Below are 27,081 nucleotides of genomic sequence, written 5' to 3'. Positions count from 1 at the left end.
GTGAACATGAATGTCTATGTATAAGTGTTTGGGAGCATGTGTAAAACCTCAGATGAATAACAACACATGACATATTACACTGTCATGATTTAGTACACCCTTGCTGCTTCCATAGAAATTAAGATGCTAGGTAGCAGACGTGCTGCTAATCAAATGCCCTTGATTAATTGATCATCAGCAAGTGTGACAAACTCTGGAGCACTCAGGTGTGTGTTAACACAATGCCAAAGACAAATGGTATCAGCAATAAGCTTGGAAAAGCAATTGTTGTTGCTCATCAATCTGGGAAGGGTTAAAAAGCCATTTCCAAACAATTCCATCAGTCTACAAGTCCATCATTCTACAGTGAGAAAGATTATTTAAAAGTTAAAAACACTCAAGACAATTGCCGATTTAGACTGTGCAATTCTCAGAAAAAATGCAAAAAACCCAAGAGTTACATCTATGATTCTACAGGCCTCAGCATGTTAAATCTTAAAGTTCATGACAGTAAAATTAGAAAAAGACTGAACAAGTATGGTTTGTTTGGAAGTATTGCCAAGATAAAGCCTCCTCTTTCAAAAAAAACATGGCAAAAAGGCTTAGGTCTGCAAAGTTGCATCTGGACAAACCACAAGACTTCTGGAACAATATACTGTGGACAGACGAGACCAAAGTGGAGATGTGGAGATGTTTGGTTAAAAAGCACAGCGCCACATTTGGTGAAGACCCAACACAGCATATCATCACAAACACTTCATACCAACTGTCAAGCACGGTGGTGTAGGGGTGATGATTTGGGGTTTTTTCCAGCCACAGGACCTGGAAACCTAGCAGTCATTAAGTCGACCATGAACTCCACTGCGTATCAAAGTATTCTAGAGTCAAATGTGAAGCCATCTGTCCAACAGCTAAAGCTTGGCCGAAATTGGGTCATGCAACAGGACAACGATCCCATGCACACTAGCAAATCTACAACAGAATGGCTGGCTGAATAAAAAAAGAATCAAGGTGCTGCAATGGCCCAGTCAAAGGCCGGACTTCAACCCCATTGAAATGTTGTGGCAATAGTGTACACACTATTATTTAATAACTTGTAGAACCCCCTTTAGCAGCAATACCTTAAAGTAATCATTTTCTGTATGGCTTTATCAGTCTCTCACATTGTTTTGGGGGAATTTTAGCCTATTACTCTTAATGTTGCTTCAGTTCAATGAGGTTTATGGGCATTTGTTAATGCACAGCTATCTTAAGGTCCCTCCACAGCATTTCAATCGGATTGAGGTATGGACTTATTTTAACAAAATTTTTTTGGTAGTTTCTTGTGTGACCCCAAAGCGTTATTCACTGCTACCGCTAAATACTATTTAAGGTTTTAAAAATACCTAAGGAGGCTTAAGTGACCCCGGCAATACTCAAACTCTGGTGTGATCATGTCCCACATGTTATTTCAAAAGTACAGGTATAGTATACAGTACTGATAGCTAGATGATCCACTGTTATTTCTTAGGCCTTGTTTAACCCCCTCTGGTCATGTTTCCTGTAATTGTGAAGGTGACACTGTCAGTACGAAGTACATCTTCATGTAATGATTCTACTATGGAAACTTAACCATATTTCTTAAATCATAACTCTGTAAGATTTTATGGCACCAAGGATAGGAAGTCTGGCATCCTCTGAAGATGCCCTGCTTGGGTATTCCTTGTGTTCCACTGGTTTTATAATGGGGTCTGGCTAGATTTCCAGATAACATTTATGACAGGATCTGGCCTAAGAAAAAAATATTTTTTTCTTATTCATGTACTTGTTAACCCTTAAAGAAAGGCATTTTATATAATTACATATACACAGATATATTATAAAATATTAGGAATATATGTACCTGTTTAATACACATGTAATGTTACACTCAATTTTGTAGGATAAAATAAAGTATTTGTGTATGGTATGCACTCACTAGGTCACTGGCTTATAATCAATATGACAGATCAATGATTGGTGAAGAGTCATTCATCAGATAACTTATTGTGTTAAAGGCTGTTCAAAATAAAATAAATATTATAAAATAAAACTGTTACCGCTATCAGTTCCCTTGCAAGTGACAAGTTTTGGCCACTGACATTGATTCATTGTTACTCACCCTAATTCACAATTTCATGTACCGTATTTTCTCGATTAGAAGATGAGGTTTTGTTCAGAGCCCATCTTATAATCAGGGTCGTCTTATAATCAGACCTCAAATAGGAGGTCTGACTGTGAGACTAAGATCCGGATCCCCCGCAGCGCTGCTGGGGACCTGGATCCTCCTGTCTGGTAACCCCCCTCCAAACTTACCGGTGCTTCTGACTCCCCGATGTGTTGTCCGGGCAGCGGGTAGACGTCTACATGATTCACGTAGGCAACTTCCGCTGCAGCCGAAAGGGGGTGCGGTTAGCAGCGGGGGTTGTCTGTGTCCAGTCAAGCTCTACGAAGGTGCGATCCCTAGCCGTCCGATCATACCACCTCTTCTGTCTGCCCTGAGCTCTCTGGAGAGTCTCCTTTACTAGGGTCGTGTATCTCTGGAGCCTGTCTCGGAGCCCCAATACATACGTGCCTTCCCAATGTTCCCGCAGGAGATCTAAGGGGCCTCGAACCCTCCGGCCATATAACAGCTCGAAGGGGGAAAACCCTGTGGACTCCTGCGGGACTTCCCGGTAGGCAAACAAGAGATGGGGCAGGTGGCGCTCCCAGCTCTTGTGCTCTGTGGCAAAGGTCCGAAGCATCTGCTTCAGAGTGCCATTAAATCTGTTGCATAACCCATTGGTTTGCAGATGGTACGGGGAGCTATAAAGGGGCTTAATACTGCACGACTTCCAGAGTTGTTGGGTTACCTCGGTGGTGAACTGTGTCCCTTGATCGGACAACAGCTCCTGGGGAAACCCCACCCAGGAGAATATTTGCAACAGCGCCTCCGCTATGGTTTCGGCTTGGATGTTGCTTAATGCTACAGTCTCAGGGTACCGGGTGGCATAGTCCACCACGGTGAGTGTATATTTCTTCCCCGTGCGGCTTTGCTTAGCTAACAGGCCAATAAGATCTACTGTAACCCGGCTGAAGGTCTCTTGCACTATGGGCAGGTGCCGTAATTTAGCTTTCGGATGATCCCCTTTCTTGCCTACCCGCTGGCAGATCTTGCAAGTGCTGCAGTAGTCCCTAAAAAGTTCTGGGTGATTCTGTACTTCGTTTTTCTCTGTCCTAAATGTCCGGCCAAGGGAATGACATGTCCGATGCGTAGTATGTCTGCCCTATATATTCCATGGTGGAGCACCGGAAGGTCATGTGATGCCGGTGTCCCGTCATAGAAGCCTCGGCAGAAGTGCCAGCAGCAGCAGAGGTTGTCTGTACGCATCGCACAGACGTCCACCGGCTGCCAGAGAGGAGGATCCAGGTCCCCTGCAGCGCTGTGGGGGATCTGGATCTTAGTTTTGTAGTCAGACTTCTATTCGAGGTCTGATTATAAGACAACCTCGAATATAAGATGAGGGATATTTTTTCAGAGCATTTGTCACTGTAGGAATTATCATCACAGTGGGCTTAAAGTGAACATTTAATCAGAGGGCAGGTGGTGAAGTTTGGACCTTTGCAATAAGCTTCACCTAATGTGAGTGGTAACTGCCAGTAAGGATGGCTTAGAAGAAATGGAGGGAGCATAGGCGATGATACTGGCAGGCCCGAACTGGGACAAAAAATAGGCCCGGGCATTTAAGACTGAGCAGCCCATTTTTATTTATTGTTAAAGCCCACCCTTCATGTACCATCTTTGCATTTCCCCAAATCACTTAAACATTCATGATAGACACAAACACTTACTCATTCATTCACACAAATCATTAACACATATTCATTAATACAGTCTCACAAATCATTCAAGCAATTCATCCACACATGAATTCATTAATTCTCATACGCATTCACACAATTCATCCACACATTAATTTATTCATTCTTGTACGCATTCACACTACCCCCTCTCCCCATCCCCTTATCTGCCCCTTCTAACTATGTTCCCCCTTATCACTATGTACCCCCTTCCCCATTTCTCAATATGTACCCCCTCTCACTATCTATCCCCTCTGCCCCTTCTCACTGCACCCCCTTCCCTCACCCTACTTACCTTGTTGCCGGAGTAAGCAGCAACTGCGACCGGGTCCGCCACTCTAGGGGGCCGGGCAGCCCCCACCAGGGCCGGCCTTAGGGGTGCGCGTCCGCACAGGGCTTAAATTACATCGGGGTTTTTTTGTTGTTTTTTTTTTTACTTTATTTAACATCCTCCATGTTAAATAAAGTTAAACAAACTTTATTTAACATGAAGGATGTTAAATAAAGTAAACAAAAAACCCCCCCGATGTTTTAATTTAAGCCCTGTGCGGCCGCGCACCCCTAAGGCCTGCCCTGGTGGGGGCTGCCCGGCCCCCTAGAGTGGCGGACCCGGTCGCAGTTGCTGCGGGCTTAAGGGGCAGGTGCACCTTATGCCCTGCGTTAATGCGGCCGCATAGGCCCAGTCAGTCCGGTCCTGACTGAGCCTATTTTAAGGTAGGGGCCTGGAGCTGCAGCTCCATCAGCCCCTACGTCAATCCGGCCCTGGGCCGCCCGGCCCACCGGGGAAATGCCCGGTGTGCCCGATGGCCAGCCCGGGCCTGGATACTGGGGAGAAGTAGAGAATGAACAGGATGGTCGGCAGTGATGCAAAGAAACACAGACACAGTGATAGTCCCTTCTGGAGGAGCCGATAGATCTAATGTGCTTACAAGGAGGACAGATGGGCATGAAGAGCTGTCAGGGAGTGTTAAGGGGAAAGGTGCTGCTGAACACTAGGGAGTAAATAAAATAGACATGTAAGAGATAAAAAAAAAAGGTGGGGGGTAGACCAAAGACAGAAACAGAGAAGGAGGTTGCAGGATATAGAGAAAGAGAAGAGAGAGAAAGAGAGAGTAATGAGGAAAAAGTGAGGCAAGAGGTATAGAGAAACCAGAGGGAAAAAAGGGAGTGAGAAGGAAGGAAGAAAGTGAGTGTGAGAGAAACATAAGAAAGAAAGAGTAGAGGGTGAAGAGAGAGGAAGAGAGATATACGGAGAGACAAAAGAGAGAGGGGAGCCAGGTGTTTCATTATCAAAACAAATTGGATTATATTTGTGAGGCAACATAAAGCCATCAGACTAGGGAGAATATGGATCATAAAATCAATAATACAGACATTTTGGGTTAAACTACAACTAATATACAAAAAAGGCTCCCGGTAATGGCCCAGCAAGGTGCAGTTGCCCCACGTCCCTTGGCCAAGCTCAGCCTAACCGTTTGCCGCCTCAGGCCGGCCTATGTAAAGCCAGCGGCTGTTATCTGTGCGAGTAGGGTGGGGGCCTGTGTGGCTGTGTGGCTGACACACTGCTAGGAGGAAGTGCTTTCCCCAGACTCCATTTCTTTTCCTCGGTTTGTGACATAGCAGGGCTCGCTGATGCAATGCGGACTTTTTGGTTGTGACTTCAGGAGGAGGAGGAGGAGGGGATGCCTCGTACCTCTCTGTCACACAGACGAGTCACCGCTCTCCGGCTGTTTCTCCCTCCACTGGACGGCAGGATTAAGGAAGAAGCAGAGGTGTATTAGGCACTTAGCCGTCATGGGCTCGGCTGTGTTGCTGCTGCTCGGCGCTTTGCTGCTCTCTTCTAGGTCCCGGGCATCATTTCTATATGGCAGCGTCCACACTGCAAACCCCAGACCCATCATCGGTAAGAGACCCCGGGCATAATGGTAACAGTCCCGCCAGGGACCCGCGATGGGAGGTGTTTGTGGCGTAGACTATGATCGCAGTATCTGCTGTCTGCCCTGTCCTTTAGCACCTGTTTATAGATAAGATTCTGGGTGAAACTGAATGTCTGTATCGATATAATCAAGGAAATGTGTTTATAAGAACAGATGTGTAAACAAACACACCCGGTGGAACACCTCCTCAAATATTAGCTGCAATGGTAAACAATCACTAGAGATCCTTCAAGAAGAATCTGCTTTTTAGTCACAGATAGACATTTTGTTTTCTTTAACACATATTACAAAAAGCTGTTTTGGTGGCTTTATTACTTTTTTAAACTGTAGTTGTTTTTGTCTTCAGCTTTAACAGCAGGAGCATTTTTCCAGCATGTCATATCCTGACATCAAGTTGGTGTCCTGACTAAATGTCATCACTTTCGCTGGGTGGCTTCCATATGTTTGTGTCATACACAACAGGCATTAGGCTGAGGCCTTGTGACATCATATGTAGATAATTCAGCAACAGGGGCATAGGATTGAATGCATTTATCCAATGAATGGATTGATTACCTGGAACAAAAGGGTGACTAGTTGTCTTCTATAACTTGGGATTCTTATTAAAAAATATACCATGCAGGAGGAAATGGTTCTGATCCAACCCTGTAGAAGTTCTTTTTAGTATATCAATTAGTACAGCTTTTTCACTTTTTTGTTTTCCATATTTTAATAATTTAATAGAGTAGTTTTATTTTAACAATTAGAAAAAAACCCTGAATGTGAAGGAAAATAGGAAACATCTAGGATTCTTTATGAACACCTATGATTTCAGAGGATCAATAAGTAGAAGTAACGCTATTACCCACTTTACTTGATAATAGCTAAATGATTTTTTATATCACACTCCCAAAACCTAGACTATGTGGAATCTGGTCTTTTTCATTCCTTAACTGTTTTTCTGTTGTACCTTTTTCTTTTATAAAGTAAAACTGTGTCGGTTGCATTTGGTAGAAAGGAAAATTTGGAAGACTTTGTCTAACAGAACTATTACTGGTTCGGCGAAGCTAGACCCAGATGGCAGATATGGTAAACTAGATGGGTAGGATGTGTACAGGTGTACACATGTTGGCAAGCTTCCAAGGTCCTCCCTCTCCTGGAGAACCAGTGATGATCTGTCCATACCATCACCGCAGAAACCTGTTAGACAGGCTTGGTTAATGGTGTGAGCAAAAAGTAGAGGCTTAGTAGCCCTGCATTTGTGACGCAGGTAACCGTGTCTATTAAAAAAACCATAACTGTTCCTTTAATAATCATTTATGGAGAAAAGCTTTTAGTAGGACACTCAGTTGCCTGAAATTACTCAGTGGCAAGTAGATCATCTGTAAGACTGTGTTTTTGCTCATAGATGTAGAACCTGCAATCTAACCTCACAAAAATAATCCTTATCCCTTGGCAAGATGTATTGAGCAGATGTACAGAAATATGTGTTTCAGCAAAGGCATCAAGAATTTTTTTCAAAGAACAGTGTTAAGAAACTACTACTTACACTGTTGTTTAGTCGATATTGGCCCTTTTTCACTGCTTTTATTTGTCTTCTTGGGTGGATACCTGTTTTATCAGCGTCATACATGCCTCACATGAGCACTGACTCACTGGGGCTGCTCACTTGTATATACCTGATACTTTATTTCTCTATAGTTTTGCACATCAATGCACATGTATGGTATGGCAAAATGTTTGCTTCACATGTTCACTTGCACTTCTTCTTTTATGTGTGAAATGTATTTCTGGGAATTTTTGCGCTGGAAAATGCCACAGTAAACCTGGGTCCCAAAAGCCTCGGTAGTTCATGGGTGGGATGTGCCTTTTTGCTGACACCTCTCTTCAAAGACTTCAGTGGATTCAAAGGGTTAATTTAGGCCTCAGCTTCAGAGTAAGGAGTGCTACCTCAGAACAAGAAGATTGGGGGTCTGGTTTTCGCTGTAGGCCTACCACTTTAAAGCAACTTTCACTGACTTTCACATGACTAGATACCACATGACTGACAACAATAGCAGCTTTAAGGCCTACAAATAAAAGAGCTTTATTAGATGGAAATGAGTATTCTTTTATGCTAAACTACATTACTGTTTTTATAATGTTAAAAGAAAAAAAACATTTGTTTTTCTATAGATATTCCCTTTTTTGAGTTTGAGTCAGATGCTGGACCCCCATTTAAGGAAAAATATGGGGACTGTATTTTTATATTAACTTGCAGGAGTTAAATTGTAATATTTTGTATATTCACCCCTGTGTTTGCATTGCTGTGTGCATTAAGAATGACTCACTCTCTGGTCTACATTTAGGTGTTACTTCCCTAATCCCTTCACGTTTGTTGTGTATTCGCAGTTGATAAATCTGGTGCTAATGTTGTATGCATGATCCCATGCAATTGTGTTATATAATCCCATGGTAAAGGGATTATATAAACTACGCCCAATCCCAATAAAGAGGGTTCTCTTGCATTCTGATTGGTGTGTCATGTCATGAATGATGGTACGGTACTTTGGGAGACCCTTTATCTCAGTGGTTTGTTGATTAATGGGTAGAATAGGCACAAGTTAGTGGCTGTTAAAACCGTGCTACTTTGCTTCCCCTAGTGCCTTTATAGATATATATCAATAAAATTCTTATTCTGTATTATTGAAAATAGAGCCCTATTTATTGTGTGCCAACCATGCAACCTACTGAAAAAGTGGACACATGATTTATTAAAATAGTAGTCGAAGATAAGCGTTATGTGTGTGTTTTTTTTTTTTTCTTCTCTAAAATAGTATCTCTGTACAACAGGTCACAAAGTTTACAGTCTTTATGCACTGCAAACAAATACCCTCTCCATAGCTATAAATTAGCTGCAGTAATTATGTGGTAACTCACTAGTAACATGTTTATCTTTCAAGGACTTGGCATAAGAAGTTACTTTGTATTGCTGGGAAAAGTTTGAACAAACAGTTTGGCACTGAGAATTGATTATTTTTTTTGTGTAAATAAAAGAGAATTTTCTCAAGCATGAGATGTTATGTAGTTCAGTAAATCATGAACTGGCATTGGTTCTAGGTGCTGTCATCACAGACAATAGTATTTCAAAAACATCCATAAAAGTTACGTATAAAACGAAATGATTATTATATTCTGTTAATGGCAAAAAGCGTATATATTTTTCTGAGGCTAATTCTCCATTTCCATTACAGGGATATTAGCACAAGAGACCCACTTTGAAGAGTTACAATCCTATGGAAAATCATACATTGCTGCTTCTTATGTGAAGACACTAGAATCTGCAGGAGCAAGAGTAATTCCCATAAAGTAAGCTTGCGCTTCAAGTCATTCTAGACAAAAAATATTTACATTACTCATGGGGATGCACATTCTGAAAGTGTTATTCTCCAACATTCAGACTTGCAGTAGTCATGTTAATTGTCAGCCAATTTGTATGTAAAGGATTTTAGGATAGGGCACCAAAGTGCTAAATATCTGAAAACATAGAATTTGACAGCAGATAAGAAGCATTTGGCCAATCTAGTGTGCATGTTTTTCAGGATAGCTTTATGCCTACCACACACATGTTGAAATCCCCTCGCTGTGTTAGCATACCTGGGTTTTCCCCAGATAAAGTTATAAAGTTCCCAGATAGATGTAGTAGCCCCTACAAATTCTGATGGGAAGTTATTCCATTTATCTAGCACCCTCTGGGTAAGAGTACTTAAGGTTTTGATATTTTGTTATCTATACAGATTCGATGTTACTTTGCCATTTCTTTCATTCCTCACATTGCTTATTAAGTAGATTTATTACTCTGATGGTCTTCTTTTTGAGAGTAGTTGTTTCGGTTATATATAAATCGTTATTACTATTCTGCTGTGACAATAAGCATAGTGGTTTAGTGAATAGGCTATCATCTTTATCAACAATGAAAATCTGTCTTAAACAGAAAGCACATTGTATTCTTTTATTTTGCATGTTTTTGTCGGGCTCAGTGCACTTTATTAAAAGTTGAAGAATGAAGATATTTATTCTCATCAGAATTGAGAGAACACAATACTTATATGCTTTATTTTATGGTGTGTGGTAAGTCCACTTGAAGTGGGGTACAGCACTGAATAATTAAATTGCGTGTGTGTGTGTGTGGAACTACCTATTTATATTTTACCATTATCTTTTTAAAGGCTTAATCTTCCTGAGGAAGAGTATGTGGAGATATTCAATTCCATTAATGGGTATGTATTGACATCCATTTTCACTGGATTGCAGATAGATTTATTTAATTTTGCTTTGTGAAGTCTTCCAGAATTACATTGCTATTTTGCCAGAATGTCTTGAAATACTTGCCGTTGGAGAGTTTACCTTATAATAAAGAATACATTCACATTGTGCATACCCTCTAATTTTGTAATTAATCTACTAGACAGATGTTGTTCCTTCAGAATAGCTTCTTTTCTGCAATTAGCAAGTATGACATAAATTTGTTTATATTTTCTATGGTCATTCCTACTTGCCAGACAAGGCAAGTGAGCTTTTAACTTAGCTAGCACTATGCAGATGTACAGTAAATTATATTGTGATCAGTTGTGTACAGTAAATTATATTTAGTCAGAGGTTGAATAATAGAAACTCAGGGGACCCGGATCCTCCACTCTGGCAACCGGTGGGGGTCTTTGCAATGCGCGCAGACAACCCCCGCTGCTGCCGGCACTTCTGCCGGAGCTTCTATGACGGAGCGCCGGCATCACATGAGCTTCCAGTTCTCATTCATATAAGCCCCGGTGGAAGTGCCGGCAGCAGTGGAGGATGTCTGTGCGTATTGTGCAGACCTTCACCGGCTGCCCCACTACACACCAAGGAATCTGAAGCACGGGGAGAAGTCTTGGGAATCACTGGTAAGAGTGGCATATGGGGGGTATAAGGGCTTTCTGGAGGCAGAGGGGCCTATAGGGGGTATAAGGCATTTCTGGGGGGCAGAGTGGCATATAAGGGGGTATATGGCATATCTGGGGAGCAGATGTGCACAGCAGGGGCAGGTTGGCAAAAAAAAAAGCATTTTTCTCAATCATAGTTTTTATTAAATAGGAAAAAATTGTTTATATGTGAATTAATATTTACTAGTAAAACTTTTTTCTTATAGGGTAGTCTTATATTCAGGCATTTTTCATAAATCAATATTGAAATTTTGGGGGTCGTCTTATAATCAAGCAAATATGGTAATTTAGCAAAGCATGAATTTCAAGGATAGCTAAACATTTCAACTTCACTATGCCTTATGAACACCAAAACTCATGCGAGCTTCTCCAGTTTGGAAGAGCTTGGTTGGTTTTGTATACTATACATGTACCGTTGAGATTTTACATGTTCAGTTTATTAACCAGTGTGGGTCCTTCTTAATGAATAGTGAAGGAGCTGAGTCGTTAACACAATTGCAAAATTACTGATTTGCCTTCATGACGTCCAAATCTGAATTGATTTATGACTTCATCTCAGATAGTCCTGCTTTGTGGTGCTTTACAGCATTTTTATCACACAAATAGTTTCAAGTCATATTTTAATGTTGTCCCACAATGGATCTGCACGTTTTTCTCTGTATTGATTAAGGAGTTTTTGTGTTTCTGTTGTTATGTATTCACAGCTCCTTGGCAACATATATTCTTTATATTCAAAAATGTTTAGAAATTGTGGTTTCAGTCGTTTTGGATAATTTTGTCTGTCTCCATTCTGTCTAGTGCATCATTGCAGTTTTTCTTCAAGTTGTATACCTTCTTTGAAAATGTGTTCTAAATGCTTTATGCTTTGCTCACATTGGACTTGTTACTTTCAGAATTCTTCTCCCAGGTGGTGGCGTTGACATTATACACTCCGAATATGCTAAAGTGGCCAAAATATTTTATGACTTGGCGCTAAAGGTAACATATTGTTCAAAATCAGTATCTATGTGTACTATAGAATTGACCACAAGCCAAACTTCAATTTTCTTCTTTTAAATTTCACCAAACAACAATATAAACTTAAAAACTCTGAGTCAAATTTCTCAATCTCCATATTATCAGGTTTAAGTCTCTATTTAGTACATGAAAATTAAACTACACATTTTTTTTGTTGTTGTTGTATTTTAACTAGCCTTCCCCCAGGTTTAGCTAAATGTGAGCTAGATTTGTACATGTTACTATTTTATTTAGTGTGATCCTAAATTATAGCAGAAATTGCATAGTATTATCCTTAAAGGTACTATCGAAAAAAAGGTAATTGTTTTATTTACATATTCCGTTTTGCACGGTATCATTTTCTTCCTCTCCGTGCTTGCCTCTACTGAAAGCAGGAAGCATACTTAAGCTCATGTATCGTAGCACTCCCAATTAAAACAGTTTGTGTTGCTGCTGCCTCCAATCCCGTATATGCTTGCAGAATGCTGACCCTGAAGTGCGTACAAAATGGACTTCAGTATGCACTTTGCTTACATATGAGTTGAGTAGTCCTTTAATATACTTTTTGTTTCCGTCTAGGCCAATGACAATGGTGACTATTTTCCTATCTGGGGCACGTGTCTAGGATTTGAAGAGCTAACATACCTTACAAGCGGAGAACTATTGCTGACTCTGACTAACACCGAAGATATCTCCTTGCCACTGAACTTTAGTCCAGGTAGATACTTATACCTCTTGTGTTTGTGTTATGATTCATGAAAAAGTGTGTACATGTGTGTGTACAAATTACATTTGGTGTGGTGGAAAGTGTTAAACTTCCTTATAACATTAATTAGGTATAGTTTGGGTTATAAGTAGACTTGTGCATTCGTCTTCGGGCGAACATGAAAACGAACACGAAGAGTGCGTTTTTGTGTTCGTTCCGAAGACACGCCGAAGAGAAGACGGCGGCGGTAAAACGTAGGCGAAGACGAAGACACACACCACGAAGATCAATGCGAATGAGCCTATTGGTCGCCTACAGGGACCTCCTCTGGCATCAACCAATTGGTTGATGCCAGAGGAAGACCCTGCAGGTGACCAATAGGCTCACTCGTCTTGTAAGTTAACCCCTGACAGCGAACCTATGGATTTCCAGTGGCATCTGCAGGGTAAGTTGCAGCATTGGGTTTTTAAAACCCCAATGCTGCAACTTACCCGGCACATCCCACTGGTCTCCCTCCCTGTTCAATTAGTTAAATGTCCGTACGAGCGACTTTATTGGTCGCTCGTACGGACATTTAACCCGGCACAGACTAACTAATTGAACAGGGAGGGAGACCAGTGGCATCGGCAGGGTAAGTTGCAGCATTGGGGTTTTAAAACCCCAATGCTGCAACTTACCCTGCCGATGCCACTGGTCTCCCTCCGTGTTCAATTAGTTAAATGTCCGTACGAGCGACTTTATTGGTCGCTCGTACGGACATTTAACCCGGCACAGACTAACTAATTGAACAGGGAGGGAGACCAGTGGGATGTGCCGGGTAAGTTGCAGCATTGGGGTTTTAACCCCTTCAGGTCCGCGACGTACCTGGTACTTCCTGGTTACCAGTCACCGGTAGACCGGGACGTACCAGGTACGTCTCCTCCAAAAACCGCCCCCACATCGCCACAATCGTGGTGATCGTGGGGCGCTGTTGCAATCGCGTTTTCAGCTGCCACAGGCAGCTTCAGGGAAAGGGGGTGGTGTGTTGAATGGGTCCCCACACAAGTGTGCGGACCTGACCCAACACCCCCCTGCTGCCTGATCGCTCCATGAGAAGGTCAGTGCAGCGTTAACCCCTTCAATGAAGGGGTTAATTCCTGTTTTGTAGGGGGCTCTGCTGCTGGTGGTCTGCCTGGGTGCTTCAATGGAGCATCAGCATTGAAAGAGTTAAAAAAAAATGTAAAAAATAATAATAATAATAAAAAAAAAATTAATCAAATAATAATAATAAAAAAAAAAATAACAGCACTGATCTGAAAGTCCAGGGTGCTTCCAGGTCAAATGCTGGGCTGATCAGATCGCTCCTGGCCAATAGGAGTGATCGGATCATTATGGCAGCCCACGGATGACCCTGCTCTACAAAGAGGGTTCATCTAGGTTAAATATGAAAAAACACTATTAATAAATAAAAAAATCATAATTATCTGATGACTTGTCGGTGACATTTTAAGTCGCTGATTATTGATCGGTCTCCCTGATTGATGTCAGCGGCCTAAACCTGTCACAAAAAATATTTAAAAAAATGTAAATGCACATGTTCCAGTTTTGCCCTCATAGCTTCCTCAAAAAATGCATGTGAGGCCTTGTTGGACTCATGGGATGTTGGTGAATGTGGTGTTTTCTTCCACTGTTGCACTTATGGTGTGCAAGAAATTCAGTGCAACATTGAAATGTATGCGTTAAAAACGCAATAAAATAATTTCCCTGTGAAGTTTGGCAGACATCAGTGAAGAAATGGCTGGCTGAAAACTGTCAGAACTACCCTAGTTGAACACCTTGACTCATCTACTGTTCATAAATATATACTTTTATGGGGTAATTTACAGTGGGGGGCTTCCAAAATGTCCCAAATGGGATATGGGCCCAGGAAACCAATTTCTGAAAATTCCAAATTTGAAAACTAAAATGCGCATGTTCCAGTTTTGCCCTCATAGCTTCCTCAAAAAATGCATGAACCATGCATGTGAGGCCTTGTTGAAACCGGGGGATGTTGGTGAACACAATTTGGTGTTTTTTTCTGCAGTTGCACATATTCTATACAAAATATAATATAAAATCTAAAGCAACATTGCAACATATGCAAAAAAACCAAAAAAATTTAAAAATACCTCAAAATTTGGCAGCAATTGGCGATAAAATCCCTGTTTGAAAAGTGTCAAACTGACCCTAGTTGTACACCTTGACTTATCTACTGTTCATAAACATATAATTTTGGGGGGGATAATCAGTATCTGTGACAACTATTGCAGTTATTAGACTACCATGCCTAATTTGAAAAAAATTACATTTCAAAAACGTGATGCATGCCTTGTAATATTTGCCCTATACTGGTCAAAATAGATAAAAATCCTGGCCATGTTGGGTGGTTTCCAAATCAGGACAACTTAATGAATATATTTGGGATAATTTTTTCCCATTGGTTCAATGTGTGTACAATTTGTAAAAATTTTTTTTTTTTATTTTTTCCCCACTTTTTCCAGTTTATTTCAAACAAAACAATGCACTACCCAGCTTAATATGGTTTCAAATGAAAGCCCTACTTGTGCTGAAAAAAACAATATGATTTGTGTGGGTGCACCAATTGATAAGAGAGAAATTACAGTTGAAGAAAGACATAGCAAAAACACAAAAACGGCTCCGGTCCTTTAGCGACACCCTAGTTTAAAAATCCCGGTCCTGAAGGGGTTAAAACCCCAATGCTGCAACTTACCCTGCAGATGCCACTGGTCTTTAACTAATTGAACAGGGAGGGAGACCAGTGGCATCTGCAGGGTAAGTTGCAGCATTGGCGTTTTAAAACCTCAATGCTGCAACTTACCCGGCACATCCCACTGGTCTCCCTTCCTTTTCAATTAGTTAAATGTCCGTACGAGCGACTTTATTTGTCGCTCGTACGGACATTTAATTAATTGAACAGGGAGGGAGACCAGTGGCATCGGCAGGGTAAGTTGCAGCATTGGGGTTTTAAAAGTTGCACGAGCGACTCTGTTGGTCGCTCATGCAGACTTTTAAAACCCCAATGCTGCAACTTACCCGGCAGATCCCACCGGTCTCCCTGTTCTATCAGTTAAATGTCCGTACGAACGACTTTATTGGTCGCTCGTACGGACATTTAACTGATAGAACAGGGAGACCAGTGGGATGGGCCGGGTAAGTTACAGCACCAGGAGCCTAAAAGTCTGTACGAGCGACCAACAGAGTCACTCGTACAGACTTTTAAAATCCCAATGCTGCAACTTACCCGGCAGATCCCACTGGTCTCCCTGTTCTATCAGTTAATAAATGCTAGAACAGGGAGACCAGTGGGATCTGCCGGACAAGTTACAGCACCAGGAGTTTAGAAGTCTGTATGAGCGACCCTATTGGTCGCCACCAGGGGGCTCGTCTGCCATCAACCAGTGGCAGACGAGCCCCCTGCTGACGACCAATAGAGTTGCTCATACGGACATTTAAACTCCTGGCGCCAGAGCGGCTTTAACCCCGTATTAACCCCTTAACCGGGGAAAACGAAGAAAAAACGAACACGAAGAATGTCCACGAATATTCGCCCGAGGAGAAGACAGGACCAGGCGAATATTTGCGGAATACAAGGTTTTTTTTTTCCCCGAAGACGAGCACGAAGACGAACACGAAGAGTCCCCTGGTGCCCAAGTCTACTTATAAGCTTGATATAATTAATCTTTACATTAACAAAGTATGTTCTGGGATTTGCAGGACTTTGTTTACTAACTGTGACACATTTATTACCTGTACCTATATACAATAATTTATTTATATACATGTACATTACTGTTGTTTTTATATGCATTGATTTATATTATGATAAGCACTTAAGACCAGTGGCGTCGGCAGGGGGGGCCAGAGGGGGCCATGGCCCCCCCTAAATCATGCTGTGCCCCCCGGTGTGCCCCCCCAATTGAAACGCCGTCTTTTTTTTTTTTTTTTTTTAATAGATCCGGAGGAGAGAGAGAGAGGCGCCGAGCGGTCGCTGAGGAATAAGTTCTCAGCGACCGTTCGGCGCCTCTCACTCTTTTCCGCGACCGCGAGGCCTCTGCCTTGGTCGCAGTGCCGGCATTTCAAGCCGAGCGCCGGTATATGATGTCATATCCGGCGCTCAGCAATGAAGCCGCGCACACTGCGGCAGAACCAGGAAGACAGAGACCTCGCGATCCCGCCGCTGGACTTCTACAAGCCCAAGGTAAGTGAACTTCAAAGGGGGGGGAGGAGGGTAGAAAGTTAGGAGGGGGTTAGAGAGTGAAAAGAGGTAGATAGGAAGTGAGAAGAGGTAGATAGGGATACATTGGGAGGGAGAGAGGGGGTAGATAGGATAGATTGGGAGGGAGAGGGGGTAGTTAGGATAGATTGGGAGGGAGAGGGGGTAGTTAGGATAGATTGGTAGGGAGAGGGGGTAGTTAGGATAGATTGGGAGGGAGAGGGGGTAGTTAGGATAGTTTGGGAGGGAGAGGGAGATATTAACATATATTGGCAGCAGGGGCTAATATTAATATTAATTGGCAGCAGGGTCTAGTATTTATATTCATATTGGCAGCAGGGTCTAGTATTTATATATATATCGGCAGCAGCGGCTAATATTAATATATATTGGCTGCAGGGGCTAAGTTTATATATATATATTGGCTGCAGGGACTAATAATATATATTGGCAGTAGGGGCTAATATTAATATATACTGGTAGCAGGGTCAAATATTAATATATATCGGCAGCAGGGTATAATTTTTATGTATATCGGCAGCAGGGTATAATATAAGTATATATCCGCAGCAGGGGCTAATATCAATATATATCCGCAGCAGGGGTTAATATTAATATATATCAGAAGCAGGGTGTAATATTTCTATATATTGTCGTCAGCAGGGGCTAATATTAAAGAATGAGAAATAACTGCCTAACGTGTGTGTGTATATATGTGTATATATATAGATATATATATATATATATATATATATATATATATATATATATAGTGTATATGTACCGTTTTATAATTGGCCCCCATACTTTGGTTCCTGGCCCCCCATGTGCCCCCCCTAAATATGAAAGCTGGAGACGCCACTGCTTAAGACTAATACTTTTTATTTAAGCATGACTTCTAATGTGCATTAGTGTGTTTCACATCTAATTGTTTATTTTTTACCATATAATACACATTTTTATTTCTTTATTGATACTAGATGCATTAAAAAGCAAATTATTCAGCAATATTCCAACAGAATTATATAATGTTCTTTCCAAGAAGCCTGTAACTGCCAACTTTCACCACTGGAGCCTTTCCATGAAGGTATATTTCATAAATCTATTTATCCTACTACATCGCAATTCCTTCAACTCAAGCACTTTACACCGTTCGTGAATTTGACACCTGTCACTAAGTAACTTTTCTGTTTTGTTTTACATATTGCACCTAGTATCCCTAATTCTTGTGCTATATTTTAAAGTGCAGGCCAACCCTATATTGTACTAGTGATTTTCCAGTGCAGATGTTTGGAGACAGGTGGATGTATTTATAATCTGAAGTGCTTAACAAAGAGCTGAATTTTCAGTTAGCTATCATATGTGACCTGGTATTTTCTGTTATCATTACACTACGTGTAACCAGGGTTCATTAACTATTACCGCCAGATTTCACTTTCTGTCTTAATTTGAATTCATAGTAATCACTACTGGGGTTTTACACCTCTCTCTTAAACTCTGCCTAGAGGTATACAAAGTGGTGTTTATTCAGTAAAGTAGTTGGCCGAAGATTTGTAGTTTTAATTCGTTGACTTCATTAAACATAACAAAATTTGTCTTTCATGAAACAGTGAGCTGGCTCTGCATAATGCATATTTCAGTCAATGAGCTGATTTGCTTACAACATCTCACTGACTTTTGAACTGAATTAGAAACTGCAATTTTCAGCAAACTCCCATTTTAGAGAATAAACCCCAGAAACACTTTTGAAATCATGGAGAGACCTGGGGCACACAAAAAATGATGTCACTGCTCCTGGTACTGATAAATTGCTATTGAAATTAAATGTATTCAACAAAGGCTAGTTTTTCCCCCCAAGTGATATATAGTGTGTCGAGCCCTTGAGAACTGACATGACATACTCAAGGTAAATGGAATGCGTATCACCAGTAGTTTGACTATAGTAGTTTTTTTCCCCTGCAGAACTTTACAGCCAATGAGAGACTGAAGAAGTTCTATAATGTTTTGACAACAAACACAGATGGCGTTGTGGAATTTATTTCTACATTTGAAGGTATTTTTGGAAAAACCAGTACCCCCAATATAATTATTATCGTTTATATTATACTTCAAAATGTGAAAAAACTTAAAGGAGTCATGCAGTAAGCCTAGTCTCTAGGCTTACTGTATAGTTGCCTCAGTTTCAGTTGTGAATACAATTTTTAATATGATATTTTACTGCCTGATTTCATTTTTAGCGTACCATTATCCAATCTATGGAGTCCAGTGGCATCCAGAAAAAAATCCATTTGAATGGAAGAAAACATCTGACATCTCGCACACAGCTGAGGCTGTGCATGTAGCATTTTACATGGCTGACTTTTTTGTCAATGAAGGTTAGTAATACAATGGACTATATACAAACTTTTTTTTTAATTATTATTTTTGCTTTTCTTTTTTATTAATATTTAGCAATGTGAGTTAGAGAAAGAAGTCCAAAATTATATAGCAAGGTTTTGTGATAAATGTGTAAATTTGTAAAATGTTTCAATTTGGAAACATGAAGAAACATTAACTACTGTACATAAGGAACCTTGGAAGCATCATTTAAACCAAAGAAACAATACTTTTGTGGGCAACAGTTAAGAAGAAATACATTTAGCAAAACATGTTTACAGCAGATATGCTGTATATCTTCAGTCTATATTCAGGTCAACAGAGTGCTTTAAAGTACCGGTAAACCATAAAAAAACATTGAAACATTAATTTTGAAATTCAGAAAGCATTAACATTATAGGCTACTTTTCCCAGCTGAAACTGTCTGTGAGTTGCTGCTCTTGACCAGATTTAACTTGATTACTTACCTGAGAAATGAATGTGTTTTGTTCCATGTTTCTGTTCTGGAGACTAGCTTTGGCATGTTGATTGTATCTCGGTACACCTAATTCTTCTTGCATTAAAAATAGGTTTGGCTGTTTTCTCTGCAAAAACATTGTTAATACTTGTTAAACAAAATTGTCTTTGTTAGGGTAAAGCAGGCTATGCAGATGTTTTACCTGTTTATTACACCTTTGGGACATTGTCATAAAATATTCATTCAAGTGTTTTAACTCTTTTACAGCGAGGAAAAGCTTACACATGTTTTCAAAAGAAGAACAAGAAAATGAAGCTTTAATCTACAATTATTTCCCAAAGTACACTGGAAATATATCTGTCTTTGAGCAAATGTATTTTTTCTGATGTTTTAAATGTTCTTTTAATATAGTAGTGCAAACAATGCTACGCCTTTGTTTTTTATTTTTCATTATTGCTTAAGTGTGAAAATACCGTATTTGCTCGATTATAAGACAAGGTTTTTTTTCAGAGAAAATGCTCTGAAAAATACCCCTCGTCTTATAATCGAGGTCATCTTCTAATCAGACCTCAAAAAAATGTCCGCTGGGGCCAGGTGCTTTGGTCGCGAGCAGAGTCTCTTCTACTAGCAGCAGGAGAACAGGAAGCCAGCAGAGTCGTCACATAACTCTGCCTCCCCCTCCTTCCTCTGGGGGAGGGCCAGAGAAGTTGCTCGCACAGCCGGGCCGCTGCAGAAGTCTTCGAGTGAGAGATCTGCAGTTCAGGTAAGGGGGTGGGGGAGGGTTTTTGAGCAAGTATGTGTGATTAATGGAATGAATGAGTATTTAAATGTTTGTGAATGAGTGTGTGTGTGTGTGTGATAGCATGGATGTGTAAGGGGGGTGGTGGTGTTAGCATGGCATAGGGAGGCTGTAATCACACTCCTATCATCCCCAGGCTCCAGCATGTACTGGCTGCCTTGGCTTGATAGGAGTGTGATTGCTGTTAGCAGTTATATATATATATATATATATATATATATATATATATATATATATATATATACCTCCAGAAATGCCTTTTAACCCCTATATGTAACTGTGCCCCATGATATGCCTTTTGAGGCATATCATGGGGCAGAGGGACATATAGGGGGTTAAAAGGCATATCGTGGGGCACAGTGGCATATAGGAGGGTATAAGACATTTCTAGAGGTAGAGTGGCATATAGAGGATTAAAAGGCACATCATGGGGCAGAGTGGCAAATAGGGGGTATAAGGCATTTCTGGGGGCAGAGTGGCAAGCCTGGGGGAAGATGTGCATAACTGGGGGGCAGGTTGGCAAATGAAAGTAAATAAAAAAATATATTTTTCTCAATCATAGCTTTTATTAAATATGAAAAAAATTGTTTACATGAATTAATATTTACTAGTAAAACTTTTTTCCAATAGGGTAGTCTTATATTCAGGCTTTGTTTTTTTCCTAAATTAATATTTAGATTTTGGGGGGTCGTCTTATAATCGAGCAAATGCGGTAATTAAGATACTTTTTTCTTTTCTGTGAAAGACCATTTATTCCAGTTAATAACCAGGCTAAATGAAAATGCAGTATAAAATTTAATGGCATGTATAATGACACCGAATGTAAACAAGTCAAAAGTTTATAGGGTACACCATGTTGAATGCTGTATATTTCCTGTGGATATTATTTATTCTCTGTCTTCTAGTCACGCTTGAAAAACAATGCCAATAAATATTGCTGTTTACTTCCTCACTTGCAGACCCCTCTACAGTTTTCTATAAAAAGTGTTAGCAATCAAGCACTCAAATTTATTAAAAAATGTGTGTGTGTGTGTGTGTATGTGTATATATATATATATATATATATATATATATATATATATATATATATATATATATACTATGTATATGATTTAAATGTGTACATCTATAAAATTGGCGTATGTTTATTCATTTTGTTTGTTTCTGCATAGTACACCTCTACCCTGAATGTTCTCTAACTGGGTAAAATATTTTGGTTTTACAGTAGTATTAAGTAAGTTTAAAACAGGGGCATACAAATTTTAAAAATGTAACAGACAGTGAGTAAAGCGATCATTTTTACAAACAAAATTCTTCATACAAATGAAAAGAAGGTCTAATTGGCTTTTTGCTGCACAGCAATGTATGTACTGTCAAACCTTGCAGCATATCCAAGGACGCCCATACCATACCTACATTCTTACTAGTAGAACAATAAGCAGACTAGATTTGGACGTATTTGGAAGTAGTATGTTTGAGCAGAAGTAGAAAAACGTACTCTATAACTATAGGAGTGAAGATCTAAGTGAATCTGTTGTGCTATGTGGGCAAACAACCATGTAGGCATTCAATGTTGTGCATTTTTTCTACATTTTTTTTTTATTCCTGTTGCACAGTGCTGTCTCCTCATCGTGAATTCTGTTTCTGGGACTCAAGACCGTGTCTAGTTGGATATGACATGTAGAGTTGAATCAGAGAGGGGTCTCCAGATTTCAATCAATTGTGTGTGTTTTAGGGGTCTATTCGCCAAATTAGGTTTTATGTATTGTTCTTTGTGTGTGTATTGATGTTTTTCTGCTTGCCAGAAGGGATGGGTCCACCCTTATGTTTGACATATATTTAGATCATGTTTAAATGCCTATCCATTAAGATTCAAGGATTGCTCTATAAACAGATAACTTATGATTTCCTTAGAAAAGAGGCTATTAACGTAGTCTTTTTAGGAGAGACAGATTGGTGAAAGATTGATAATTTGGAATGAGGTGGAAGACATTTTCCTCTTGTCATTCAGGCCTCCTTGGTGGCTATTGTCTTCTCTAGCTCTATACAGTTAGAGATAAAATTCCAGGATAATGAGGGCAGCTACGCCATAATAGTGCAGAGTGTAAATAATGTAATTTATACTTTAGTAAATGTCTACCTTCCAACTTAATTTTTATCTAAATCTGGAAAGAGTTGAATAGATTAGAGATGGTATCATTGCTATAGACTTTAACTGTTTCTCTAACCCAGTGTTGGATAAAAATTATCCAGTGGTATAGATAAATCTATTGTCAAACAGGCAAGACCTTTGAAAAATATTAACATTTAATCTGTTTGACGTCTGGCACATATTTAACCTGTTGGACAGGGATTTTACTCATTTCTCCAGAGTCCATCAATCATACTCTAGGACTGATTTTGGATTACACTCTAATTAAACAGACAAAAAAAATCCATATGAGTCATACTATCTGTGCCTTCGGCATCTATAATGTCTATGTTTACTAATACAAATAATAGAATTGTGGGAAAGAATTTGTGCTCTGGTTCAACCTCAGAAACTTTACCAGACAGGGTTATTCCCTATCACCCCTTCTATATATCATATCTGTTGAGCAGTTAGCTTTAAATATAAGATACAATATCCAGATTAAAGGATTTCCTCTTGAACATGAAGATTTAAAGTTGTGTTTTTATATGCTGCTCATATCCTGTTTAATCATGTTTCTTTAAGACTCCACATGCGTTAAAGAACATACTACAGCAAAGTCTCCAATTATAAATGTAGTTCTAACAAAACTGTTGTACAATTTGAATATACTATATAAACAAGTGCAAAATGAAACAAATTCATTGGTACTATAATTTTTGTAATTCCATTAAAGACTTTAACTATTTAGCAATTAAAGTTTCTAGTAATATTAACAGAACTATGGAAATTATTTTTTTAGCCCTAATCATACAAATAAACATATGAAAGAATGGAGACACATGGAAATGGGGTATAAACATCCTTAAATCTTATGTTCTGCCCAAATGGACGTGCCTCCTCTTAATTCTCCCTTAGCAGATTCCTCCATCCTGATTAAATATGATACTTGAAGTTGGCAAATTTCGTCTGGAAGGGAAAAAAAACGGATATTAGTTTTCATGGTTGAGATTACAAGTTCGAGCAGGGAGGTACATGTTTCCCTCACATCAATAGACAGAAATACCATAGAAACATAAGAGATCGGGTCTTATCTTAAGGCAACTTATTCCAATTTCATACAAAATAAAAAAAAATTGGATCTGCATAATTTGTTTTAAAGATTGACTTAATAGAAAACAGTATTGAGGATAGTGTGCTAAATAACTGGAAGAATGGAGGTATTAAGTAGTTAAAAGATCTCTTGAAAAACCTTTATATGAAATCCTCCTAACTAATGCAAGAATACTATAATCATATTGTCAAATTCAGAGATTTTTTTTAAATATCTCAGAGTGAAACATTTTCGGAGGAAACATACAGCCATACAAACAAAATAGCGAGACTAAGCTTCACTTGAACGTACAGTATCTTTTGCCAGGAAAAAGTCTACAAAACAATTTTTAAATCTGCCTGTCTACAGTACACTAGCAATTGCCAAATGGGAAAAGATTTTAAAAGATAGATTTTCCCATTGGAAACTTCATGAATAGTTCGCAACCTCTCTTTTGTAGAAACACATTTTGAGCTAATGAGTAAATGGTAGTTAGTAACAACCAAGCTCAAGAATATGGCGGAGATGTGGTGAAGTTGTGAGAAGGTTAAGAAGCTCTGGGGTATTCCTTTGACCTGTTTCATAGCTACTAAGATTGTAATAGCTAGAGATTGGAAAATAAATCATCATTTTCCCCAACAACTTTTATGCAACCAATTATTTTTTAATACAAAATGTAAAAAGGGATGTCAGTCTAACAATTCTTACCTTTTTCCATGAGGACCACCAACTCAATCCAAATGATGAGGCCCGTGAAGACTGACTGTGTATCTCTTTACATGATTTGAGCGCAGGATATACCTCATTTTTATTTTGTTTGGACTAGAGTTCTTTGGTGAATCATAAATAACTTATTTTGTATACACCTTGAGCACTGCAGCCTCTTTACCGCTTTTTGGCACTTTAACCTGTGTTGCGCTCACCATGTCACACAAGAATTTAGCTGGTTCAAGCATATAATGGGGGTAAGACATTTAGTTTTTATTTAATGTAGTAACGTATTAATTTAGTTTACCAGCAGAGCCACCTAGTGGAAAAAAGTGGTAACTGTACCACATATATAATTTGCATGTATTTTATACTGACAGATACCAAAACAACGAAAATTTGCATACTTAATGCATCAAGGAGGTTTTAATATAGACAGGTTAATATGTCCTAATGTTTTGCTAATAATGATTTCTAATGGAGTTATTGCCAAAGCATTACCCTAATCTTTTCTGGTTTGTCTGTTCATTTTTTCAGTTTTCAAAACTTTTTGTGGGATTGAGGAAAATTCAGTTAACAACTTTCACTTTATAAAGGATCAATTTATTATGTGAATGCAAACCATTGCAAGAAGGAAAACATTAGTACCATATGCAATCGCAGTAATTAATATAAATTCATACATACCTGAGAAAGGTAGAATGTAGTCTTCTTAGAAATCCATATAACGTTCCCAGTGGGGACAAATATTTAGAAAAGATATTGGGGGGACAAAAAACAGGGAAACAAGCTTGCATACCTTGACAATATACTTGGCCCAGATTTCTCATGTCTTCCTGAGCAGAGTGCATTCCAGAGGCGGCAGGAGTAAGGAGTACTGTTCCAGTTTAACTTCTGTCCACTTACGAAGAGTCCACTGGGGATGAGGCCACTGCAGCTACATTGCCAATCAAACTTGTTTCCAAGAGAGGCCTAAGAATTTACAGGGATACCTCACAGATGTTGGATAAGATGGTTGCATAGAGGAGAGATATGTTTCACAACTTGTCTTAACAATTGCAATTAAGCTAGACAAGAGGGCACCAAAGTTAACCCTATAAAATCAGTATGGAGACAAGCAGGTTAGACATATCAGGTGAAAACAAGAGGTTAAAGAAGGGGATGGTGGATTAGATGCAATATGTTTTTACATATATTTTAAAGACTACACATAAAAAAACCCTCCAGACTGTAAAGTACCTTTTGCATGAGATATATCACTAAGCACACTTTATCACTACCAAATGTTTTCACTATTGGTCTTTTTGTGTGGTTGAGGGAAACAGCAGTGCTGGTGGTGTGTGGCCTCTGAATCAGTAGCAAAAAGGGGGAGATCATAATCCACAATTTAAACTGGTACCAGCAATACAAAAGTTTAAAATCATTTTTTACTATCTTTTTTTTTAATCTCAACCTATTTATGGTTAGTGTAAAATAAAAAAGTGTCTCCACAATCTGACACAGCAGCAGTAGGGTACGTAATGGGGGGCGGTCTGCCCCGGGTGCTGCTCATCAGGGGGGTGCCAGAGACGGACAGTAATGTCTGCCACTAGAGGAGCAGGCTCGGTCAATCTAGGGAGCGGGAGGTCTGTTAATGCAGATCCTGCTTCCTTGCGATGCATGTAGCAACTGACAGAAGAAGAGCCAAGAGGAAGAACGAAGAGAAGGAGGAGGAAAAGGAGCTGTACCGGTGTTATGTTGGACCCTGTACCATTGCCATTCTTGTTCATTATATAATTATGGGAGTTATGCTCTAACGTACATCATAACTCCCATCACTATATACTATGCCAGACATTACATGAATATGAGTATGAGTATACGAATGAGTGAATTAATGTTTATAAATGAATGTTTGTGTATGAGTGTGCGTGATAGCATGGATGTGTAAGTGTGGGGGGATAGCATGACATAGGGAGGCTGTAATCACACTCCTATCATGCCCAGGTTCCAGCATGTACTAGCAATTATGCCGCACAGTTGTGCCGCACCTGTGCGGGGAACTCTGATCTCTGACAGCCGGGGAAGGTCTGCGCGATGGACGCAGACAACCCCTGCTGCTAGCCACACCTCCTTCCGGCTGCAGCGTAAGTTGTCTGCGCGAATCGCGTAAACATCTACACGCTGCCCCGGCTACACACCGGGGACTCAGAAGCACCGGTAAGTGGGGCGGGGGGGGGGAGACAGGAGGATCCAGGTCCCCTACAGCTGCGGGGGATCTGGATCTTAGTCTCATAGTCAGACCTATTTGAGGTCTGATTATAAGACGACCCCGATTATAAGACGAGGGGTATTTTTCAGAGCATTTGCTCTGAAAAAAACCTTGTCTTATAATCGAGCAAATACGGTATCTATAGCTGTAGCCCTTCTGTCTATGTAAAACAGTGTTCAGCAACATCTCCTGAGTACAATGATACCATCCATGAATAGGTTTGCTTGGTTGTTTGGGGAGTAAGAAATCACATCTGGTCAGTCTGCACCTATGCCCTATTTGTGACATCTTTGAAACCATATTTGAAAGAATATCATGAAATAAAAGTTTTCATTTTTCTTATTTCTCAGTATTGTGAATTTAGTATACATTTTGTAACCATAATGCCATTAGCGTTACAGCTCACGCTTTGATCAAATATTACATTTTAAGTTAAAAAGTTTTGATCAAATATTCCAAGTTTTGTTTTATATTTGGGTTTTTAAAGAAAATGACTGAAATTTCCTACACAGATCACCAGGTGGCAGCATCACTTCATATAAATTTGTCTTGTTAAAAGTTCTATTTACAGCCAGTTGTGCTGAAAGTATCAAATATTTAT

General features: G+C 39.7%; 1 protein-coding gene across 1 annotated transcript; it reads left to right on the top strand.

Annotated features, from left to right (window-relative positions):
* The first annotated feature begins 5,631 nt into the window (after positions 1-5,631).
* Positions 5,632-19,884, top strand: LOC149305437 (gamma-glutamyl hydrolase-like). The gene is made up of 9 exons (XM_089477479.1): positions 5,632-5,740; positions 8,987-9,101; positions 9,962-10,012; positions 11,605-11,689; positions 12,287-12,425; positions 17,646-17,752; positions 18,628-18,718; positions 18,903-19,040; positions 19,766-19,884. Exons 1-9 carry the CDS (start codon positions 5,632-5,634, stop codon positions 19,882-19,884), a joined length of 954 nt encoding a protein of 317 aa, XP_089333605.1.
* Positions 19,885-27,081: the final 7,197 nt, after the last annotated feature.

This window comes from Sceloporus occidentalis, unplaced genomic scaffold (assembly GCF_023333645.1).
Source record: "Sceloporus occidentalis isolate IW3139 unplaced genomic scaffold, rSceOcc1.0.p SCAF_11, whole genome shotgun sequence".
NCBI lineage: Eukaryota > Metazoa > Chordata > Lepidosauria > Squamata > Phrynosomatidae > Sceloporus > Sceloporus occidentalis.
This window is presented reverse-complemented; position numbering and strand designations above follow the sequence as displayed.